The sequence below is a fragment of the Argiope bruennichi genome, chromosome 11 (assembly GCF_947563725.1).
Source record: "Argiope bruennichi chromosome 11, qqArgBrue1.1, whole genome shotgun sequence".
Lineage (NCBI taxonomy): Eukaryota > Metazoa > Arthropoda > Arachnida > Araneae > Araneidae > Argiope > Argiope bruennichi.
In genome coordinates this window covers 9,983,573-10,005,598 of record NC_079161.1, presented here as the reverse complement: position 1 = coordinate 10,005,598, position 22,026 = coordinate 9,983,573, and the positions used below count along the sequence as shown (strand labels likewise).

Below are 22,026 nucleotides of genomic sequence, written 5' to 3'. Positions count from 1 at the left end.
TCCACAGTTGTTCAGACGCCCCATCAAATGGGAAAATAGCACAAAATATCTTGGAGTCATACTAGACAAAACACTCACCTTTGGACCCCACATTAAGAAAATAGGAGATAAATTTAAAAAAGCAAAAGGTGCGTTGTACCCACTTCTGGGCCGGAACTCCAAATTATCGCTAAAAAATAAACTCCTCTTATACAAAACCCTGCTAAGGCCACTCATAAGCTACGCCTCCCCGGTGTGGGGGGCAGCAGCAAAAACCCATGTAAGAAAACTTGAAGCCCTCCAAAACGGAGCAGCAAGGCAAATAGCTAACGTGCCTTGGTATATCCGCAATAAAAATATACTCAAGGACCTACAACTTCCCACAATAGAAAAATACCATAAAGATATTTCATGCAAATATTATCAAAAACTCGACACAAATACCAACCTAGCACTGCAAGAGATCCCCACCTACGATCCAAGGAGCAATAGAAACAGGAGAAGGCCGAGAACCCTGCTCATATAAACACCTAGCCCCCATACGCCTCAACCAGATTAAACCCACGCCAATTAGCCAATGGAACTCTCTAGGACAACTAAAAAACCCCTCATTGTAAATAGGTTCTCTGTTTTGTTTGTTTGTCGTTGTTGTTGTGTGTCCTGTGTCGTCCATGTCTTTATACCCGAAAATAATAGCTATTATATCTGTAAAATATTATCTAATTCTACACTAGTTTATGCTCAACATAAGTTGTCTGTCACGAATAACCATTTCAGCTGAGCGGAAGATGAAAGGCCGCCGAGCCTAGGCGCTTCCAAAGAACCCCAACATCATTGGCATTGGCATTCAAGACCCTTTCCCACTTCTGTGTAAACCATCCTTCGTTCTGCCGAAAGTATTTGTCGATCGGAGATGGCGCCCTACGGGCGCCGGCGCTCCAAATTTTTCCTTGTGTCCTTGTGTGCTGGAGGAGAAGTCGTGTGTATCGTGGAAGAAGTTGTATGGATCGTCAAAAGTTGTGTGTGTGTGAGAGGAGTCGGAGTAGCCGACAAATAAGAGAAATTAGAGGATGAGACAGCAAGAAAGCTGCTGAACTAATGAACTATTAGCAATTAAATGCGCTGAGTCATTACGATTGATTAGTGGTATTTGTTGTAGTAGAAAATTTTTTTGTAACAATATTAATATAATTAAATAATATAATTTAAAATAATAATTATTAATATAATTCAAACATTTTTAACAATTAAATAATATAATTTAAAAAATAAACTAAAACATATTCTTTTTGCAAACTAACTGAAATAAAATATCATTAGTTCAAAATGAATCATTGGCATGGTGGTCAAGTTAAAAATATGAAAACAGACTTATTAATAAAAAGGGCTTCATAATGCGAATTGTCTAAGACACACACACACATAAATTCCCAAAATATTTACACGTTTTTAATTATTTATATTTTTTTATTTATCACTATAAACCAGTGATTTTTTTTAAAATTTCTTTCATTATTGTATGCTTTAAAAATTTCTTACAAAATAAAAATTCTAAGAACAGAAATATTTTGGGCAAAAAAATACATTTCAAAATTACAAACTCACGAGCAGGAAATATAAGATCATTGCATTACACAATGTGAATGGATATACTTTTAAAATAAAATAAAAAATTGCCTTAATAAAATATCTAAGTTTAATTCTTTTATTAAGACTTATTTTATTACGGCGGTATTTTTTAAACGGTATTGAAACAAAACAACAACAAAAAAAAACTACTTTTGCAAGAATTGAAAAACAATTTTCTTCGCAAACAAATTCTCGCATTAAAAAAAAAAGAAAAAGAAATGAAATATATATTATTCGAAAGCTTTCGTGCATTGAAAGAAAATGTCAATAACACGTGACTCGGCAAGAACAGCACTGAAGTAGGAAACCCATTGTTGCCCAAGATTTCCACTCAAACATTATCATTTCACAGAGATATCCAATTCTGCTTGAAATCGGTGCTCACATTTTCTTCTTGAAGACAGAATGACTTGAACAAAGAAACTTCTTAACTTTTGTCTCCATTATCAGCGATTCAAATGACATAACCGCCGTCGGGCTCACTCGTTTTTGTTTTTCTTTTCTTTTTTCAAAGCAGTGCTGAACGAAAATGGACACGTTTCGCCGTGTTGTGTTATTCGCAATTCCACGTGCTTGATCTAACGAAAGACAAAACATTTATTGAAGCAAGCATTATGACGGATGGATTAAAGATGCCAATTTGTGATTCGGCCTTTTGGGTATGCAATTTCTTCTCTAGTTAACTACTTGTTATTCTTGTGACTTAAAACTATATTTCGTAATATCCCTGTATATAAACTGGTTGAGCCATCTGTTGAGCATATTCGAAGTAAATACTACAAAGACTATTTTTTACGTGCTTGCATTCTATAAAGCTTTACATTTCACAAACTAATTAGCATATAATGGTGTTCGCAATAATCAATGTAAGCTAAATTGCAAATTGTTTTATGAACATTATTTTAAATAGAATATTATTCATGAAATAATGTAAATATAAAATATTTTATGAGCATAGTATTTTAATAATAAAAACTAAATAACAAATGAATAAAATGTATCAAGCTTATTGAAATGGTAGTAATAATCTTAAAAATATGAATATGTTGTTTTAGGTGAATAAAATGTATCGCGCTTATTAAAATGGTAGAAATAATCTCAAAAATAGAAATCTGTTGTGTCAGGTGAATAAAATGTATCAAGCTTATTAAAATGCTAGAAATAATCTCAAAAATAGAAATCTGTTGTTTCAGACGAATAAAATGTATCAAGCTTATTAAAATGCTAGAAATAATCTCAAAAATAGAAATGTCTGGTTTCAGGTGAATAAAATACATCAAGCTTATTAAGATGGCAGAAATAATCTTAAAAATATAAATCTGTTGTTTCAAGGTTTGTTAAATTAAAGATTTGTTGTGTGTATAAATCTTGTTTTTTTTATTTGAAAATTAATTTTTTGATTATTGGTTTTTTTAAAATCATTATTTAGAGGCAACGTCTGTAAACAAGTTAAACAAAGCTAATTATTATTATATGCTATCTGATAATGATATAATTTAAATCTATAATAGTAAAAAGTAAGCTCATTAGCCTTCAAAAATAGATTGACTTCTAACTCGTGAAAATAAGCAATTGATTAATTAATAATATTATGTTCAGCGTTTTGGTAAAACACTTGATTTTCAAGCTATTTGATGAATAGTTAATACAAACATATTTAAAATGGTACAAATATTTTTAAAAGAATCTTAAATATTGTTAACTAGTAATAAGTAATTAATAAGTACAAACTAGTTCGAAATGTTTCTTGAATCGAATTATTATAATATATAAATTTTTATTATTAATTTATAATCGTATTGAAATAAAGTATATTGAACTACAATTAACAGAACCGTGTTTGTTATTCTAAACAGCTCAGAGCTTTTCGTTAAATCGTACATTGCGAAATGTTGCAGTTATTTGTGATGTTTACCAACTGCTTGCTTCTTTCCTAACGTTATGTCATACATTTATTTATAGAATAAATAACAGTTTCTTGTTTTAAGACTTGCATATATATCATATTCATGTGACTTTAGTATATTATCGAATAAAGTGAAAAAACGGGAACATGCATATAACTTTAAAATTAAACCTCCCCCTTAAATTTTCTTTATATATTTAGCATTCGAGTTATTAGATCTAGAGCTATCAAACTTAGTACAAATATACTTTGAAAGGTGGGATTGTGCACTTTGGAACGACTCTATTTTGAAATTTTTAATTCAATTTTGATTTATTAAAAATTAAATTTTTGGTTTTTCCCACGACAATTTTCGTTGTTATTACAACATTGATTTTCTCCAGCTTAAAATGAATTTTACATCATCTTTAAAAAAAAATATTCAAAAAACGATTCAAATTTATCTGAAGTACATTTTTTTTTTTCGTCTATTTCAAATTCATTTTTTAAAATATATTTAGGCTTATTTTACAATAATATATATCACTGTTGTTGCAATGAAATTCGAGCCGCTTTTGTTGTTATTGCAAATATTTCATTCTGGATTTTTTTTTTTTTTTATCTCTATTGTGATAGTAAAAGTATAAAGATGTGGCTTCCATGATCCAGAGATGATCCATGATCAGTTGGTTTCCGCTTAAAGAATAAATAACTGTTTTAATAATTGTTTTTTGAAATTATGTTACTCTGAAAATAAAACTTTAACATTACAAGCAAGCAATGGTGGGAAATTTTTTTCATGTGCATGCATATACAAATCAGTTTTCCAATCATGAATGAAATTTCCCTTAAAAATAGAAGGAATTAAAAAAAAATAGCACGTTCAGTTTATATCTAGCTATACTATTAAGTTCGAACATGCATCAAATTCGCCAAACGAAATCGGCAAAGTGTTCAAATGAAGTAGGTAAAGATTATAGAGCAGGTAGGTTGGAGGGAATTCAATAAGTGTTCTCTAAATTTAAGTACCTTACATTTCACCTTAATTTCAAATATATAATATAAACAGAGAGAAAGAAAAATTTTAAAGTGGTTCGAAACTCAAATCCGAAGACTTTATTGCATGATAAAGTTGATTCTTCTATTTTTATTTCATTTTTATTTTCTCGTTATACGGAGTATAGAAAGTATAGAAATTATAAAAACATTTGAACCCGGGATTTCAATGAATCTCAACAATTCAGACCTCTTGGAGTCGGTCTGAGACAAAGATAACTCTAAACCCCTTTCAGTTAGAGTTGTAACTTTAAACCAAACTACATAGTTACCGTTGGGCGACAAAAACTATTCCTTGTAGGGAAAAACAAAACTCTTAAGGAAAGAAACTTAAATGATTTAAATCTTTTTAAGGAAACATTAAAGGACATAACGCACGAAAAACAATAATAGGACAAACAATTAATTCAAACATTTAAGGAAAAGTACAAATCTCGGGCTTAAACATCATGCTTAACCTGAGATTCCAGAGCACAGACTGAAGTTTCATCGAGCGGCCGCTAGGTGGCAAGCTGGAAAAATTGTCCGGTTACAGAGTAATGAAATTTATTATACATCAAATTTATAGATTTCTATCCAATTTTGAGCAAAATCTGTTCATAAAAAATTCTGTCTGTCCGGTTATTCGATTAGAAGTTAACATGAAAACTACAGTACTAAGAGAGCTAGATGGATACAATTCAGTGCACAAATTTAACAGCTATAATGTAGATCCTATCAAATTCTGAGGCAAATCAAACAAGGATTTGAACGTCTGTGGGTCTGTGGCTCTAGAAGTATCTCGATAACTCAAAAACGTAATGAATTAAATCTATCTAATTTGGTATGTGATTTTTCAATTACAATTGTAATTGTATGTCAAATGTTGGTTTCAATCGATTGGGAGAACCCCGTCTAAAGGATACATTCACCTTTATTAAATAATATGAGGAAAAATTTGAGGAGACCCGCTGACGTACATGCACTATTTTTATACGCATGTGCACTTAACTTTTTAGCCATGGTTAATGATTGTGATTGCTAAAACAAATGAGGGTGATCTCTCGAACTTTACCGCATACCCTTATCTTCGTATAAGAATTTGGGACCTTGGATAAAAGTGTAAAAACCAAGATCGCTTAAAGTTTTATTTTCAGAGTTCCGCGCATGAGCATTTTCTGCTTCTCAGTATAATGAATAAAACTGAATATGAACTTGCTTTTCCTTAATGGGCCGAAGCATTCATTTCACCACCAAACTGAAATTTTACTATCAGGCTTAAGTACTAAAATTCCTTTTTTTTTAAAATTATTTCATTTTTGAGTCGGCGTCCTGGGAGAGGGGGTAGCGCGTCTTCCCCGTTACTTGGGCGTCCTGGATTCGAGTCCCGGTTCGGGCATGGTTGTTACTGTGTTCTATCTGTGAGGTGTATGAATGTGCCCCCCCCCTGTAAAAAGGGGTTGTGCAAGCGAATGTGTTTCATCTTCATATGAGCTAGAAGTCAGACTTCTGCCCTCGGGTGCTCAGGGGTCTTTACCCTCAGAAGCTACTGCACCCTCTTTCCGTGGTAACATCATCATCATCATCTCATTTTTGAATTATATATTCTAATGTAGATAGCAATAGACGTTGAATTATTCGACGGATAAAATTTTACACGGATCTACACTCTAGACCAGAGGTTCCCAAACGTTTTTTTCTCTTGGACCACTTTCAAAGTTTTACTATTTTCGGTAGACCCCCTGCTGCTACATTTCTACTGTATTCCCAAAACTCCTAAAAAATATCACCCTAAATTGGGAGTGTTAAGAAGAAAAAAAAGTGGCACATTTTCTTGTGTCCTATTTATTAAAAAAATACTTGTGGTTATACAAAATTATAAACATTTATTATTACAAACAATCAACAAGTGACAAAAAACAAGACTCTAAACAAGCATCCCGGACGAGCGGGCGACACTTTGCAAGTCTCGACATATGGTGTACACTTGTACTATTATCTATTGTTCTATTCAATTCTGTGTTTGAACTGAGTCTCGAATATCTTTGAGTACCTACCTAGTGAATGATGCTACCTGCCTACGTTGATAGGTAAATCCAAGCCAAAATTTTTGTTCTTTATTATGAAAACCAGAAAATTTTTCGTGGACCCCCGTGTGGTCTTCTATGTACCCCTGGGGGTCCACCTGGACCACTTTGGGAATTTATGCTCTAGACGTTAAACCAAATTTTATTTATCTGGTTCTTTGCATTGTGTAGTAATCATGTATACTTGCAATGTGACAGACAAAATAGGTAAATTTTTTCTGAATGAATTTCTTTCTTGGTTGGTTGGTTGATTGGATTTTTATGGCGCAAGAGCCATGTTTGGCTATGCTGCGCCAAGCTTATGGTAAATAAACACTATACTGCGCTAGACGTTTGGTATTCAAAAAACATGTCAAGTACAATTCAGACATACAATTTAAAATTACAAATTCTCGTGATAAAATGAAAAACAAATAAGGAATAGTATCAGTATTCTTACAAATGCAAATTATATCCCAGTAAGTGAATATTATACTAGCGCAAGATATATCCCAGAAAGGGAAAATTTTCCAAAAATGTTAAAACATTAAAATATCAATGAAAATTAAAACGTGAGAATGCAAATCTCATAACATTAAAACATATGCAATATACTTCGAAAACAAGTTAAAAAATTCATTGTAATCTCTTTATTCGATGTTTCTTTAAGTATTTGTTACGAATAGGTGTATTTGAAGATTCATTGTAGAATTTTTTAAGATCAACCAATTGAACCGTACATTTTTGGGGACTTTGTCTAAAAACAGTTTCATTAACTGCAGTGAAATCGGTAGAAGGTTCCGGAGCAGGTGGGGTTTCATCGATTGTTTCGTGAGGGTTGTATTCAATAGTATTATCCGATTCTATTTCAGTGTCAGTATTTTGATTGGGCTTATCTGTGCACATGGTTTCAAACACGGGGTTGGTTTCATCCATTTTATCAGCTGATTTGGAATTTATGGTCTGCGAAGAGCTAAAATTAGAGGCTGGCATAGATTGGGAGACTTGTCGAGGTGAAGTCTTCCAGAATTTAGAATTCGATATATTTTCAGAATTGTGATCTTTTTTATATTTTTTCTTATATGTAACAGTTTTAAATTTATTCAAGTCCTGTGGTATTTCACCGGATGGGACATTACTAGTTTCGCCAGTTGGCTGAGGAACATCAGTTCCAAAAACTGCTGGATCAAATGCAAGTTTCGAAAGGTTTGTTTCTTTGCAAACTGGAGACATTTTACTTTCCGTTTTTTCAGTTCTCACTTCATATTTTGATTTTCCTTTTTTCTTAAGATTCTTTGCAGTTCGTGAAGGAAGGTGTTGAGCAATAACGGGAGTACATGGATTAGTATCTGGCTGTGATTTATTAGTTGTGAAAGGTTGTAACTTTGTAAGTGGAGGACAAACAACTCGAGTTAATTTTTCATCTGTCTGAGTACAGCCAGAAATAGTATTTTTGACTACTCGTGAGTAGGGTAATGAAGCTGATGTATTGGAAGGTTGGGGATACACAAGTTTCCTTGCCTCAGAATATGATAAATTTTTAGTTACTTTTAACTCTTGAATTTTTTTTTCCATTTTCCACTTATCGCAATCCTTGGAATCTGAGGTGTGGGGTTTATCACAATTAACACATTTGGGATCTGCATTGCATTCTGTACTCGAATGTCCGAATGATGCACAGCGGGAACAAGTCTGTTTACCGCGACAAGCATTTTTCGAATGGCCGAACCTCTGACAGTTAAAGCATCTCAAAGTAGTTGGAATATAAGGGCGAACCTTATATCGTGCATAACCAGCAAGAATAGTTTTCGGAAGCTGTGGAGTACAAAAAGTTAAGATTATGTGCTTCGTTGGAATTAATTGACCATTACGCTTTATTTTTATTCGGCGGGCTTCACAAACTGTTTGGCTTTTTAGCTCACTTACAAGTTCAGACTCTGAAACAGATTCGAGATCAAGTTCGGAAATAACACCACGGCAATAGTTCAATGATTTATGAGCATACGTTTCAACAGGAAATTCTCCTAAATACTTCAAATTTTTAAGAACAGATATTTGTGATTTTGTGGCTGCTTCAATCAATAAATCTCCAGATTTAAGTTTCTTAGTATTTTTGACTTCTCCAATGGTTGAGGCAATAAGTTTCTGAATGAGAAAAGGCGAGACTTTATGGAAGGTTTTGTCAGTATGTAAGATGATAAAAGGAGTATTTTCAGTAATTGAATATCCGGACAAAGACGTTTCGAAAAGACCCATGCAAAGTGCAATTCATATTCGGGTTTCGACGGCACCGCCCACCACGGAGCCCAACAAGGGAAGGCAGCCACCGGCTCTAGGCATCCCCAGCCTCGGCGCTTACCTTGATGCTAATCGGAACCTATACGCTAAGGGCCACTTCCAGGAACGTCTACCACCCTTAACGCAGAGCCCCAGAAGGTGACCCCTTCGCTTGATCCCTAGCAAACTAACCACTCTGGTGGTTAGCTACCGACCGAATTGATACACTGGGGACCAACAGTGGTTCTTTGCATTGTGTAGTAATCATGTATACTTGCAATGTGACAGACAAAATAGGTAAATTTTTTCTGAATGAATTTCTTTCAGTATTTTATAGAAATTTACAAAGTTGTTATGAGACTATCATTCCATATTTCATCCGTCTAACACAAACTGTTTTCGAGTTATATACGCAACAGACAAACTGACATGTTCTCAAAAATTTGTTTTCCATCTCGAGTTCCAATTTTCTGGCGATTACAATACGTTCTATTTGCATTCTTCAAATATGATGAATTAAAAATATAGCAAATAAGACACTTAAACTTTGAAATATGATCATTGTACCGAAATTATATATGCATCCAATTTTAGACAGAATCTTCCAAATTGGACAAAGGACCTCAGTGGGCCGGTTTTATAGTCTTGGCTTCTGAATTGGAGGGTTTCACGTTCGAGACCCGATGCCACCGAAGAAGCGTCGTGTAAGCGGGTCTGGTATACTTCAATTCCATCGGGCCAAATATTCTCCCGCTGCTGTGGTATGGGAGTTTAATGAGAGAGTGCCTGTTCAGGTTTCGTCTTCGTCCTCTGACCGCGGTACAAAATGACGAGGCCCGCCCCAAATAGCTCTTGTGTTGCTTTAAAGCGAAGCGTTAATATAATTAAACTAAACAAACTACATTATCAAAAGTGGAGAAATGTTATGACATAAAATATTACTCAATATCTTTATTATGATATAAAGTAAACGATGCACTTCAGTGTCGTATTTAGACATAAAAAAATGTCAAAATTGTATTAGACCAATGCTATTTATGTCAAATAAAAATTCTATTTATTTATTTTACTTTAATAATTATATTGAATATTATTTAATCTGTCCATCCAATTATTACCTTTTATATATATATGTATATAATATAATAAAATAAAAACATAAGTGAATACATTTATTGATGCCAATTATTGTGGCTAATGCTAAAATGTAGTTTTTAAAAAGTCGTTAGATGAAAAACGAGTTAATGAGAATCAATTGAAATGAGAAAAAAAAAAAAAAAAAACCATCAAATTGAAGTGGTGCATATCATGACAGTTATTTTTTTCAGTTTTATAATGGCTGATAAGTAATTGATAAAATTATCATTGAAAAACTCTCCAGTATGAAAAACAATTTTAGATAATTTTAATGGATTCTCCGAATATAATTCGAAAACGGTGGGTAATATAATACACAAATAAAATTTTATATCTTTTTTTTAAAAAAAGGTTCTTTTAAAAAAAACGACTTGAAAGCCTTCTATTGTTTCCTGTAATTTTACAATGACTCTTTTCAGGATTGGGATGCGTTTTGGAATGCTGATGTCCCAGGCCTCACGAGCTGTTTTCGCCATTCCATTTTGGTGCTGCTTCCCTGTACTTTTCTATGGATAGCCACCATTTTCAATTTTTGGCGGGAAAGAACAAGGAAACCGGACACTCTTCGTCCCAAGTCTGGTCCGAGTCCGTGGACATTGTTAACGATAGCGAAGCTGGTGAGAATCTTTTCATACATTTTTTAACGCAATTGAAACTAGCTTTTAATCATGAAGGGAAATTCGGAGGCCAAATATATGGAATTGGTCTGGTCAAAAATTCTTCCACATAAACATAAGAGTTCAATTCAAACAAGTGCTAATACTTACTAATACAGACTAATGCCGAATGTTACCGCGCACCTAACAGAACAGCATCTCATCTCCTTTTAATGACAATCGAAATGTAGCAATGTACTATGGGATGCTTACCTAATCAGGTGTCGCCATCTATTATCCAAAAGAGAAGTTAGAGTAATGCAACTGCTACATACCTTTAATTATTAAACAAATTAAACCTTATATTCTTCTTTCGATTCAAAAATAGGTTTTAAGATTTCTTTATATATATATTTATTTTATAATACAGAATACTAAGGTAACTTTGTGTGGGAGTCATAATTTTATCTTTTTCTTTTGCAGTTTCTGAGCACATCACTCATCCTATGCAGCTTATCCGAGGCGATTTATCTTGTATACCAAGACAGTCTTTCTCTGCGATACATAACAAAAATCTACTACGTGTCGACTGGATTTCGCGTATTCACATTTGTAAGTATTTTCTCGCATCTTGTTTTAAGATTTTTGACTCAAATAGAGGGTCGCGGTGTCCTGATGTAAGGTCTTGGCTTCGGAACCGGTGGGTTTCAGGTTCAAGACCTGATTCCACCGATGAACCGTCGTAAAAGTGGGTCTGGTGCATGTCCTCCCACTGGTGTGGTGTGGAAGCTTGGAGAAGGGGTGCCAGCTAACAGATGTCGTCCTCGTCATCTGACCGTCGCTCAAAATGACGAGGTCCGTCCCTAAACAGCCCTAGTGTTGCTCTAAAACGGGACGTTGACATAACTAATCTACAAAACGAAGAGAGCTATACTGATAAATTAAGACAACTAGATTTTTTTTTGCAGGCACCTCTATAATTTTGAGCCAAATCCTGAAAAGGGTTGAATGTGTGTTGGTGTGTGCTTTCAGAAGCATATAAACGCGATGACTGAATGTATGTTTTGACAAGCTGTTCTTACAAAGTAAGTATTTATGATCGTTCAAGGATCTTAAGCTGTTTGAAATCAATAGCGGCAAGTATTGGTATTTATGGCAAATCATTATTATTAGACTGCTTGTGAAAATATGTATTTTTTTCTTTCAGGCCCTTGCTCTTTGTCTCCAATTCAAGCAACAGAAAGATGGAGAGCTTAATTCCTTTACCTTGTCATTGTTTTGGATACTGTTTACAGTTTGTAATTTTTTCACTTCACCATTCTTTGATATTTTTAGGGTAAGTTGTCAACTTTCACATCATTTTAGTAAATTTATAATTTTTATTTCTTTTAAAATTTGATTCTTGTAACGATGAGTTAGTTTATTAGAAAATTCTCTTCTCATAAACTAATCAAATTATTCCTTTACGGTTATGAAATTTTTTATGCGTATGTATTAAATATAAATATGTCAGACATTTAAAAAAAACCCAGGTATATTAAAAACCAGGCTAACAGCTAAGAGATATTCTTGGCCCTAGATGGAATATCTCTACTGAAACAAGTGAGGCTAAAACTCAGTTTAAAATCGCTGACTTCGTCGGAGGGCTTGTCTGTGACAATTGCCATTAACAAAGACAACACTCTTAATTATGGAGCAGTGGTAACATGAGCACAGAAGAAAACAAAATCCATTTAATATCATCCTAACGAGGGTGAGATAAATCTAGTAAGTAAAAGAAACGAGATATATTTTTATTAAATACTAGTAAAATGATTAAAAAAATTGATTAAATTATAGAAAAATATTATAAGTTTATAAAATTGTATAACTGAATTTGAGAAATGCAAAAATGATTTTTGTGTATATTTTCTGTAGATACTAAAGGCAATTATCAATGTTTGAATAAATTTTAAAGAAAAATCTAATCCAAATATTGAAAAAGTCTCATTCAAATGTTGTTTTCTTAATGAACAACTGGAAGAATGACTATAAGTAATTAAGCAGAAATTTGGTATTCAATTTGCTTGAAATATGTATGTTTTCTTTTATTTATAGGTAGATTTAGGAGACATAAATGATTCATTTACTTTTATCTTTGGCGTCGTCACTTTCATGTTATTAACAGTGGAGGCTGTTCTCTCCCTGTTCACCGACCCTCAATACAGCATTTTCTGGGATGCAGAAAAAGTAAGTATAAATAAGATGTATATGACATGTAAAAGCTTTAGTGATTTATACTATGGCGGCATTAGTATATATTGTTACAAAATTTTCTTCTACTATACAAATACCGCCAATCAATCGTAATAATGCAGCGCATTTAATCGCTAGTTCAACAGCTTGCTTGCTGTCTAATCCTCTAATCTCTATTTGTCGGCGACTCCCGACTACTCTCACACACGACTTCTCTGCAGCTTCAGAGTGCCAATCTTTTATAGTTCCGGGAGGCGGGGCTAGAATCTTCCAGACCAATTAGGGCGTATCTTGCTTCCTACTGGATGGATCGTGAAACTTCTCGAACTTTCCAGCACGATCCCTTTTGTCGCGAATGTCGCCAAATTCATCGCCAAGCTGCCAAGTTTGTTGCCAAATGGTCGCCAAGCTCAGCACGCACAGGACAGATCTTACAACGGTTTTAACGGTTTGTCCCACGATGACACTATTCGTCCCGGGTAGCAAAACTAAAGATTTGTAACATATATATATAATCGTCCATTGCCGTCAGTAACGTAGGGAAAAATAAAAAATATTTTCGGGTTTTTGGTCTGCATCGTTATCGGAAGCAAAATCCAAATTCCTGATTTGGTATCTACCAACTGAGACATGCTTTTTTTAATGTTTATATTAAAGGATTTATCGGTATGCGAATAAAGATAAAAATATGTTATGAAATCATAAACTTTACATTTTTTTTTTCTTTGTCATTTTTAATGATGAATTGTTGGTAAATGTGTTGAGGTCTGTAATTTTTATAACTTTATAGTTAAACCGTATTTTATAGTTATTATTTTATAGACAATTTTATAGTTTTAGGGATTAGTTTCGATTTGAATGTTCGTAAACATAGATAATGAAGATCTCACAGTAAGAAAGAAACATTTTAATGTTACTATATATTTGCATCAAATGCGTATTACAAATAATTATTTTTTGAACCATAAGCATTCGCCAAAGTGCATGGGTTCGGACGTGGGGAAGCAGTCAATGGTTATCAATATACTTTGTATCTGGGAAAAAGTTTCAGCCATTTTTCTTTCATATTCATAATTTTTCACAGTTTTGACTAGCATTACGTTTCTCTAAATAATCTTTTAAGTTATTTTTTATTTAAACTAGTTAAATAGAGTCGCTGAGCTACTTCAGGATTTATAGAATGAACCTTGAAGAATAGAGAGAAAGCAGAACACAAATAGGACAAAGATTAATACCGGACTAAGTAATGAAATGCAGTGACATTTCGTTATGTAAGGAATCTATGGCAACTCTACCTATCGTCATTATAGAATAAATAAGAGAAACCAAGCGAGCATCTCCAAAAGAAATTTCAATTGTAATTAAAAATTAGATTAAAGATTTATTTAGTATATCACATGCTCAAAAAGGTTCTTTTTACAGAAGATGTGGTTAAAATTTAAAAGTTTATATTGTGTTTGAAATGTATGTTTAATCGACAATATATATATTTTTTTAATAATACAGGATGAATTCCTCATGGAACATCAGCCTTTATTATCAAGATTGTTTTTCTCCTGGTTAAATAGGTAAGTAAAGATAAATGAAATACTAGTAACATGCATTGGAAGTCCATACAACATTCTCATATATATATATATATATATATATATATATATATATATATATATATATATATATATATATATATATATATATATATATATATATATATATATATATATATATATATATATATATATATATATATATATATATATATATATATATATATATATATATATATATATACATAACATATTTTGATTTAAGTAGAATGTAGGTTCGAAACAGTGAAGAGACTTTGTACTTTTAATTTCGTTTTATTCTATTCCGAGTGGCAGGCATGATTATATACAAGAAAACGCAGCGCGGCACAAAGCAGAAGTAAGAAGAGCGAAAAAAAGGGGCCGAACAGATGATGACTTGCCTTATATAACATAGGATTTCCGGCCACGCGCCGAGGGAATGACCTTTGACACCTTTTCAAGGGTACCGAAGTATCACTCTCATTTGAAACGTAGTTCTTGATGGCGCATTATTTTTACAAAGGGATTAATTAAACTGAAAGTGGAATTGGATCACGAAATAAGAGAACATTTTAGAATGAAGTTACTATGGGCTAAATTAAGATAAAATCTTGGAAATTAATTAAATCGAAATTAGAATTAAAATATCATTACATATACATATTATATATATATATATATATATATATATATATATATATATATATATATATATATATATATATATATATATATATATATATATATATATATATATTCGTTCGTTAAAATAGTAATAAATACATTGGCATTATAATGATAAAAAAGTAATAATTTATTGCTGTACATTATTTTTAGATTCTATTTTTTGTAGTATTTTTTAAACCATCTTAAATTTTTTTTTCACTTCAATTTGACAGTTATTAGGTTTCAGTTTTTCATTTTCTGAGGGGTGGGGGTCAGTAAAAATAAATAAATTATTTCTATGAAAAAGTAGAAATTATTTCAATCATTGGTTTCTCAGATATTTCATTGTTAAAACTTACGAATGAATACAATATTTGGTAGTACACGTAAGACTTCTTACACAGTGAGCAGCGACCTGGGGAAGAATACAAAAATCGTGAAAAATTTCTCTATTTTTTAAGTCGTATAAGTTTTGTAAAATGAATTGATAAGAAAATATCATTGACAAGTAAATCCTTGACATAAAACATTTCAGTATAGAAACGCTAAATATAATTGATTGATTTAACTTAATTTTTTTCTAGTTTTGGAATACTGCTATTTTTCTTATTTCATTGTTTAGGTCCCATAAATGCATTTGTAAGAAATTATTTTATTAGAAAACTGAATCCTGAGTTACTTATACGAATGTTTTGCAGGTTAATATGGTATGGCTATCGGAACCTCTTTGATACAGATAAACTGGATGTTTTAGGACCGAAAATGAGAGCAACGTATGTTCATCAGCGTTTGCAGAAGCATTGGATTAAAGAAGAGAAGAGATATAAATGTTTGTAAGTAGCAAAGTAATAACCATTTAATAAAATTATAAAGTGTGTAACAAAATTTTTATACTTTCGCTCACCATTCTAGCATCCTCTACTCCACCCACCCCAAAAAACCCGATTCTGCATACGGAAAAAGAGGACCGAAAGTAAGTGACGAGTGAAACGTCCACACAACTGCTCTGGGACCCGGTTTCCTGATAGTAAATTCGAGACCCGATTCCACCGAAGGAACGTCTTGTAAATGGGTCTGGTGCACGTTACATCCATCAGGGCCAAACGTCCTCCCGCTGGTGTGGTGTGAAGGTTTTTATAGGGGGAGCGGTTGCCAGCTCAGGAGTCGTTCTCGTCATCTGACCGCAGTTTAAAATTAAGAGGTCCGTCCCAAAATAGCCCTAGTGTTATTTTTAAACGGGGCTTTAATAGCATAAACTAAATATCTGCTCTCCCCCTTCCCATTTGTCTTACATTTCATTCAACACTCGTGGCAACGAGCAAATGCGTTATTAGGCCTTTTTAAATGCACGTCACACAAGATGTCAAATTGAGTTATGATTGAAATAAAAGGAAACCAGTGATAGTGGTTTCTCCAAAACTTTGTCTCGTGCTCACTCTTAATGAACCTTTAGAAGGCTTTGCACGACAATAGTTACGAAACAACACTCCTTGACCTGAATTTGTCCTTTTTACTCATTTTATCATTAGATCCCTGCCGACTAATCTTTGGCGTGTGGCTAATAGTATCAGCAAATCAAATTTTAATTTCAGATGCATTTTCTCCAACCGAAACAAAAATTTGAATCGAAATTACACTTACAGTCACAAAATCACATGTCAAATTTGATATATTTAAATCTTTATGTTTTTGAATTATTGTGTTTGCATGTTTCCGGAGCTACAGACCAGCAGTCGATCAAGTCCTTATTGGATTTGGCTCAACATTTGAGATACATCTATGATATATATTGTTATGAAATTTCCCGGGGTTCGTTTGGATAGTGGGAGTTATATGGTGTGGAGAACGCTCAATCAGCAGGCGGCAGTAGAAAATAAAACAACGACGTTTATTTACACGAAGACACACAGGACAGCACAAAGACGACAACTATATACAACATAGAAGACGATTATCTTCAGCCGTGATGTGCAGCATACAAATCAGTATAAACAGCAGCATACAACAGACTCTATTGCAGACAGTAGCACACAACTTAGTTCAGCACTAGCTTCACTCCGTCGCTGCTCCGCTTATCTCTGGAAGGCCATTTCTTTACTGTCGATTCCGACTACGACGACAATTCTCCACCGGTTCACGACGACTACTACTCTTCGACTCCGCTGATTCACGACTGCCCGGCAGCTGCGGCTGCTTCCTTTCATAGGTCTCAGGAGGTGGGGCTAGAAGAATCTCAACCAATCAGGAACGTTCGAGGCGTATCTCCGTTCCTACTGGACGGATCGGGAAAATTCTCGATGTTTCGGGTATAATCTATTTTGGCGCCAAATGGTCGCCAAGCTCTGGGACCTCCTATGAAACCAGCTATGCTGGGAAGCAGCATCACTGATTCGTAACAATATTTAGATGATAAAATTGTGCATAGTATGTTGTCCGTCTAGGTCTCTTCTGTTCGTTGTTTAACTTATATATTATAACCTTCCTCTACACGAAGTTTGCTCTAATTGTAATAATAAATCTGGAAATGCTGTGTAAAAACCGCATACTATATTTCATCGTTCTAGCTCAAAGCGTTTTAATTGTTAAAATGTTAAAGTAGAAATGTGATTCATTTTCCAAAATCAAAAATTGATATACCAATGCAAAGACAAGAAGTTCATCTATTTTTAGGCATGCAAGCGCGGATCAAATCCGATGTATCTTGCTAGCCTTAATCTTCTTACCTATGTAAAATAATATTCATTCAGTTCTAATTTGTTTGTGTGGCCTTAACATGATAACTCTTCTTGCGAATCTGTGATCCCTATTAGTGCAAGATATTGTATGATATCTCCACGATGCTGTTCGACATTCTGAATGTCAGCCAATATCGTAAAGATATTGTTACGAACCTGCGATGCGGTTTCCCAGCATAACTGGTTCCATAGGAGGTCCCAGAGTTTGGCGACTTGGCGACGAATTTGGCGGCTTTGGCGCCAAAATAGATTATACCCGAAACATCGAGAATTTTCCCGATCTGTCGAGTAGGAACAGAGATACGCCTCGAACGATCCTGATTGGTTGAGAGGCGTCTAGCCGCGCCTCCTGAGACCTATAAAAGGAAGCAGCCGCAGCTGCCGGGCAGTCGTGAACCGGGACGGTGAATTGAGAAGAAGTCGGAAGCGGCAAAGCAGAGTAGTGTAAACCAGTGGTGAATTGGGTTGCGAACCAGTGGAGTCGAAGAGTAGTCGGAATCGACAGCAAGAATTGGCCTTCCAGAAATTAGCGGAGCAGCGACGGAGTGAAGCTAGTGCTGAACTAAGCTGTGCGGTACTGTCTGCAGTAGAGTCTTGTTATATCCTGTTGTATGCTGCACGTCTCGGCTGAAGATAATCGTCTTTTGTGCTGTATATAGTTGTTGTCTTTGTGCTGCCCTGTGTGTCTTCGTGTAAATAAACGTCGTTGTTTCATTTTCTATTGCCGCCTGTTGATGGAGTGTTCTCCACACCATATAACTCCCACTATCCAAACGAACCCCGGAAATTTCGTAACAATATCGTAAAAGATATCTTGAAGATATCGTATCTTGGACATTTTGGGGACAATAGGAATTATTGGGCATAGAGTTATGCAAGCGATACTCCGACCTAGCCAGAGGTCATACCGGAAACTTGATGGGGCCACCGATGCGTAACCTCACCTATCACGATGAAACAAACGACACTTGATGATACTTGACACTTGCAAACAACAAAGAACTCTCTAGAGAAAATGTATATAGTTACAGAAAAAAGAATAGAAAAAATATTACATTACTCATTAGATTGTGCAACTATAAACTGCATAAAATACATTAATGTACGTTACCTCTTTACATTAGGAGATAACTAAAGACAAGAGATTTGACAAAATATCCCTAATGAAAGATTTAATGCCTGGAATTCTTATGAGTTCTTCGACGTCAAGAGACATCCAATTTCGAGGCCATCTGAGTCTGTGCTCTCGTCATAGTGCATAGGCTTTGATCGCGTGATTTATAAATCCTTTTTAGGTGCCACACTGACGAGTCGAGCTATGGTCAAAGAAATGACTTTGGTGAACAGAAAATACAGAATAAGAAAAAATCCCCCTCTATTCGGTCAACAGAAACGTTTTTAATATGTTGATAGGTCGTTCTGCCTTTGATGGAATTAATCCAACTCTCTCGCCAATCCTTAATTATTAAGGACAATAGAGATATCAACTCTTTATTTCTTGGATTTAAATTTAGATGAATTTGATATAGATGTTTTAGTATTTTAATAATCATGTTCCTTTATTCAGGCAAGACGATAAAGCTGTCCCGACGAGGATTTTCTGCAATCGTGGACCTTCCCTCCTTTTAGCCTTAGCTAAAGCCTTATGGCCATGGCTGTTGGTTGCAGCTGTACTGGAATTTTTGTACAATTTTATTTCATTGATTCCACCTATATTACTGGAGTAAGTTTATTTGAATAATTATTATAAATTATTATGCTTATAAATTCGATTGAATATGTTTTTACTGATATTTTAATTTTTTTTCTACCAGTAATATTTTATTCAAAATTGTTTATTATGTCCATGGATTATTGTGTATTTCTTATCTAGCATCTGAACTGAAAATTTGACACTTGACTGACTTACAATTTACTCCTCGTTTCATATGCAAGAGTTATTGGAGAGGGCGTAGAAATTTGGATAGCACGTTCTTATGTCAGTTTCTTCAAAACCAAACGAGGAAAAATATTCTAAAATGATCTTGAGAAAGTCTTTAAAATAGAGCCATTTGTGTTTTCCTTTTGTTCTACTATATTCAAAAAGTTGCTGAATTTTTCAAATATTTCGTAAACGTATATGAATTATATAATTTGCCTCTAAGTAATAAGTGAGGCAAAAACTAACAGTTTGTCACAAACGGCTTGAAGCAGTAGACGCAGGCGTGTTTTTACGGAACTTTCACCCTTAAGTCCATGAAGTCAGTGGGTTCGTTTGTAGTGGGTGTATGGTGTAAAACAATCAACAGCCTCAATAGCAAATGACGACATTTATTAAACACGAGGACACGAATAAGCAGATGACAAATACACAGCCAAGACGTACATAAGCAGCACGCTTGGTACAAACAGCTGCCCAGAAGTAGTAATCGGTAGCTGACAACAATCAGTGTACACAAAGCGACCAAACAATATTCAGCAGGAGGAGGAAATCTCAGTAACCAGTCACTACGGTCTCTCCAAACGCCTGCGATTCTCACTATCTCCTCGCTTTAGGTATATCCAACTGCCGATTCATTACTGCACGACTAGCTACTCCTCACACGGCTCGATGCTGCTTCTATAATAAACCCCAGGAGTCGGCGCACAGTTCAATTCAGCAATCGTTTGAGCTCCACTCCACGCTTACACTTAACTGGACTGATCCAACTATTCCACCGTTGATTCGCTTTGCGACTCTAAACTTCTCGACGACTCTATACACGACTGTATTCGGCTTGGTCTATCAGCTTTTTATAGTTTCAGAGCAGGGCAGATAAGGTTCTTTAACAATCCAGCATATCTTAGCTTCTATTGGCTCTATCACCAAAATTCTTGAAGATTCTATTATTATTTATTTTCTCTCCAAATTCACCGCCAAGTTTATCGCCAAGCCTTGGAATCGCCGATTCGACATGCGATCAACATCCAACAGAGTTGATCGTAAAACGGTCTTTCCAAAGATTAAACTAACCGCGCCGGGAAGCATCATTAAAGATTTGTAACAGTATAGGACATTAATTGCAGACCAGACAGGTTGCGTTAGGATAGGGTGCCGTAAACCTGTACCATTTAGTTGTATAACAACTAAAGATAAAATTAATAAACACGTCTATTGTAAGCATCTATAATAATGGAAAAAAAATTCTAAGATCCATGAATGAATTCTAATTTTAATATTAAAATTTGAATGAAACTGTGTTATTTTATTATTTTATGAAATTAATTTCTTATAGCTATATTATAACATTTGTTGGAAATGATGAAGCTACGTGGCATGGATACGTGTACGCTTTCTTGTTGTTCTTCACGGCTTGCTTCACCACTCTGTCATCAGTCCACAACCAGCATTTCCTGATAACTGCATCTGTCATTCCACGAACAGGACTCAATACGGCAATTTACCACAAGGTACCGACACTATCTTTTAATTGTATTTGGAGTTATGTTGTAACTAGCTTCATTTTATTAATATACTTAACGTGTGAAATTCAAAGCGTTTTCAACAATCGAACAAAAAACTCGAAATATGTATGCTTGAAGTAAAAAAAAAACTATTTATAACTGCCTATCCCCCACTTTTTTTACTTTCTCGTGTACACAGTGTAGAGAAAATATTGTAATAATCCAAAAATTGGAATTCAATATTTTGACGAATTTGCACATTTTAGTCCTCCATCCATGAATCTCCATTCGGAAAAACATTAAAAAAAGGTCAACCCATTTGTTTGTGATAAAGATAACTCAAAATCGCTTGGAATCAATCAGATGTAATTTGGTATTTGGTCTTTCTACTAAGTTTATAAATTTCTATCAAATTTTCAGCAAAGTCCATCCAGAGGAAGTCTGTCTATCCGGCTGTCCGAATACATGTTAACACGATAACTTCTGAATGAAGAGAGCTATATGGATAGAAAAATTCGGTTCACAGATTTACATCTATGGTGTTGATATCTATCAAATTTCGTACCGAATCCAACAAGAATACAAACCGTCTGTCTGTCTGTACTTTCAGAAACATATAAGCGCGATAACTCAAAAATATAAAGATCAAATTTGATGTGTAATTTTGTAACTTCAATTGTAGCTCTGAGCCAAAATTGTTTTTTTTTTCAGTCAATTGTTAAAAACGCGTCTAAAACATAAATTCGATTTTCAGATACTTTTTCCTATATGCCAGGAATTCCATAGACTGATTGG

General features: G+C 34.2%; 1 protein-coding gene across 1 annotated transcript in view; it reads left to right on the top strand.

Annotated features, from left to right (window-relative positions):
* The first annotated feature begins 1,951 nt into the window (after positions 1 to 1,951).
* Positions 1,952 to 22,026, top strand: part of LOC129957236 (multidrug resistance-associated protein 1-like) — a 70,727-nt gene continuing 50,652 nt past the window's right edge. Inside the window, exons 1-9 of the mRNA XM_056069478.1 lie at positions 1,952 to 2,267; positions 10,428 to 10,625; positions 11,088 to 11,216; positions 11,812 to 11,940; positions 12,702 to 12,833; positions 14,346 to 14,407; positions 15,772 to 15,906; positions 19,376 to 19,531; positions 21,063 to 21,237. Of these exons, the coding sequence (XP_055925453.1) occupies positions 2,223 to 2,267; positions 10,428 to 10,625; positions 11,088 to 11,216; positions 11,812 to 11,940; positions 12,702 to 12,833; positions 14,346 to 14,407; positions 15,772 to 15,906; positions 19,376 to 19,531; positions 21,063 to 21,237 (1,161 nt within the window). The 5' untranslated portion in view covers positions 1,952 to 2,222. The remainder of the gene's footprint in view (positions 2,268 to 10,427; positions 10,626 to 11,087; positions 11,217 to 11,811; positions 11,941 to 12,701; positions 12,834 to 14,345; positions 14,408 to 15,771; positions 15,907 to 19,375; positions 19,532 to 21,062; positions 21,238 to 22,026) is intronic.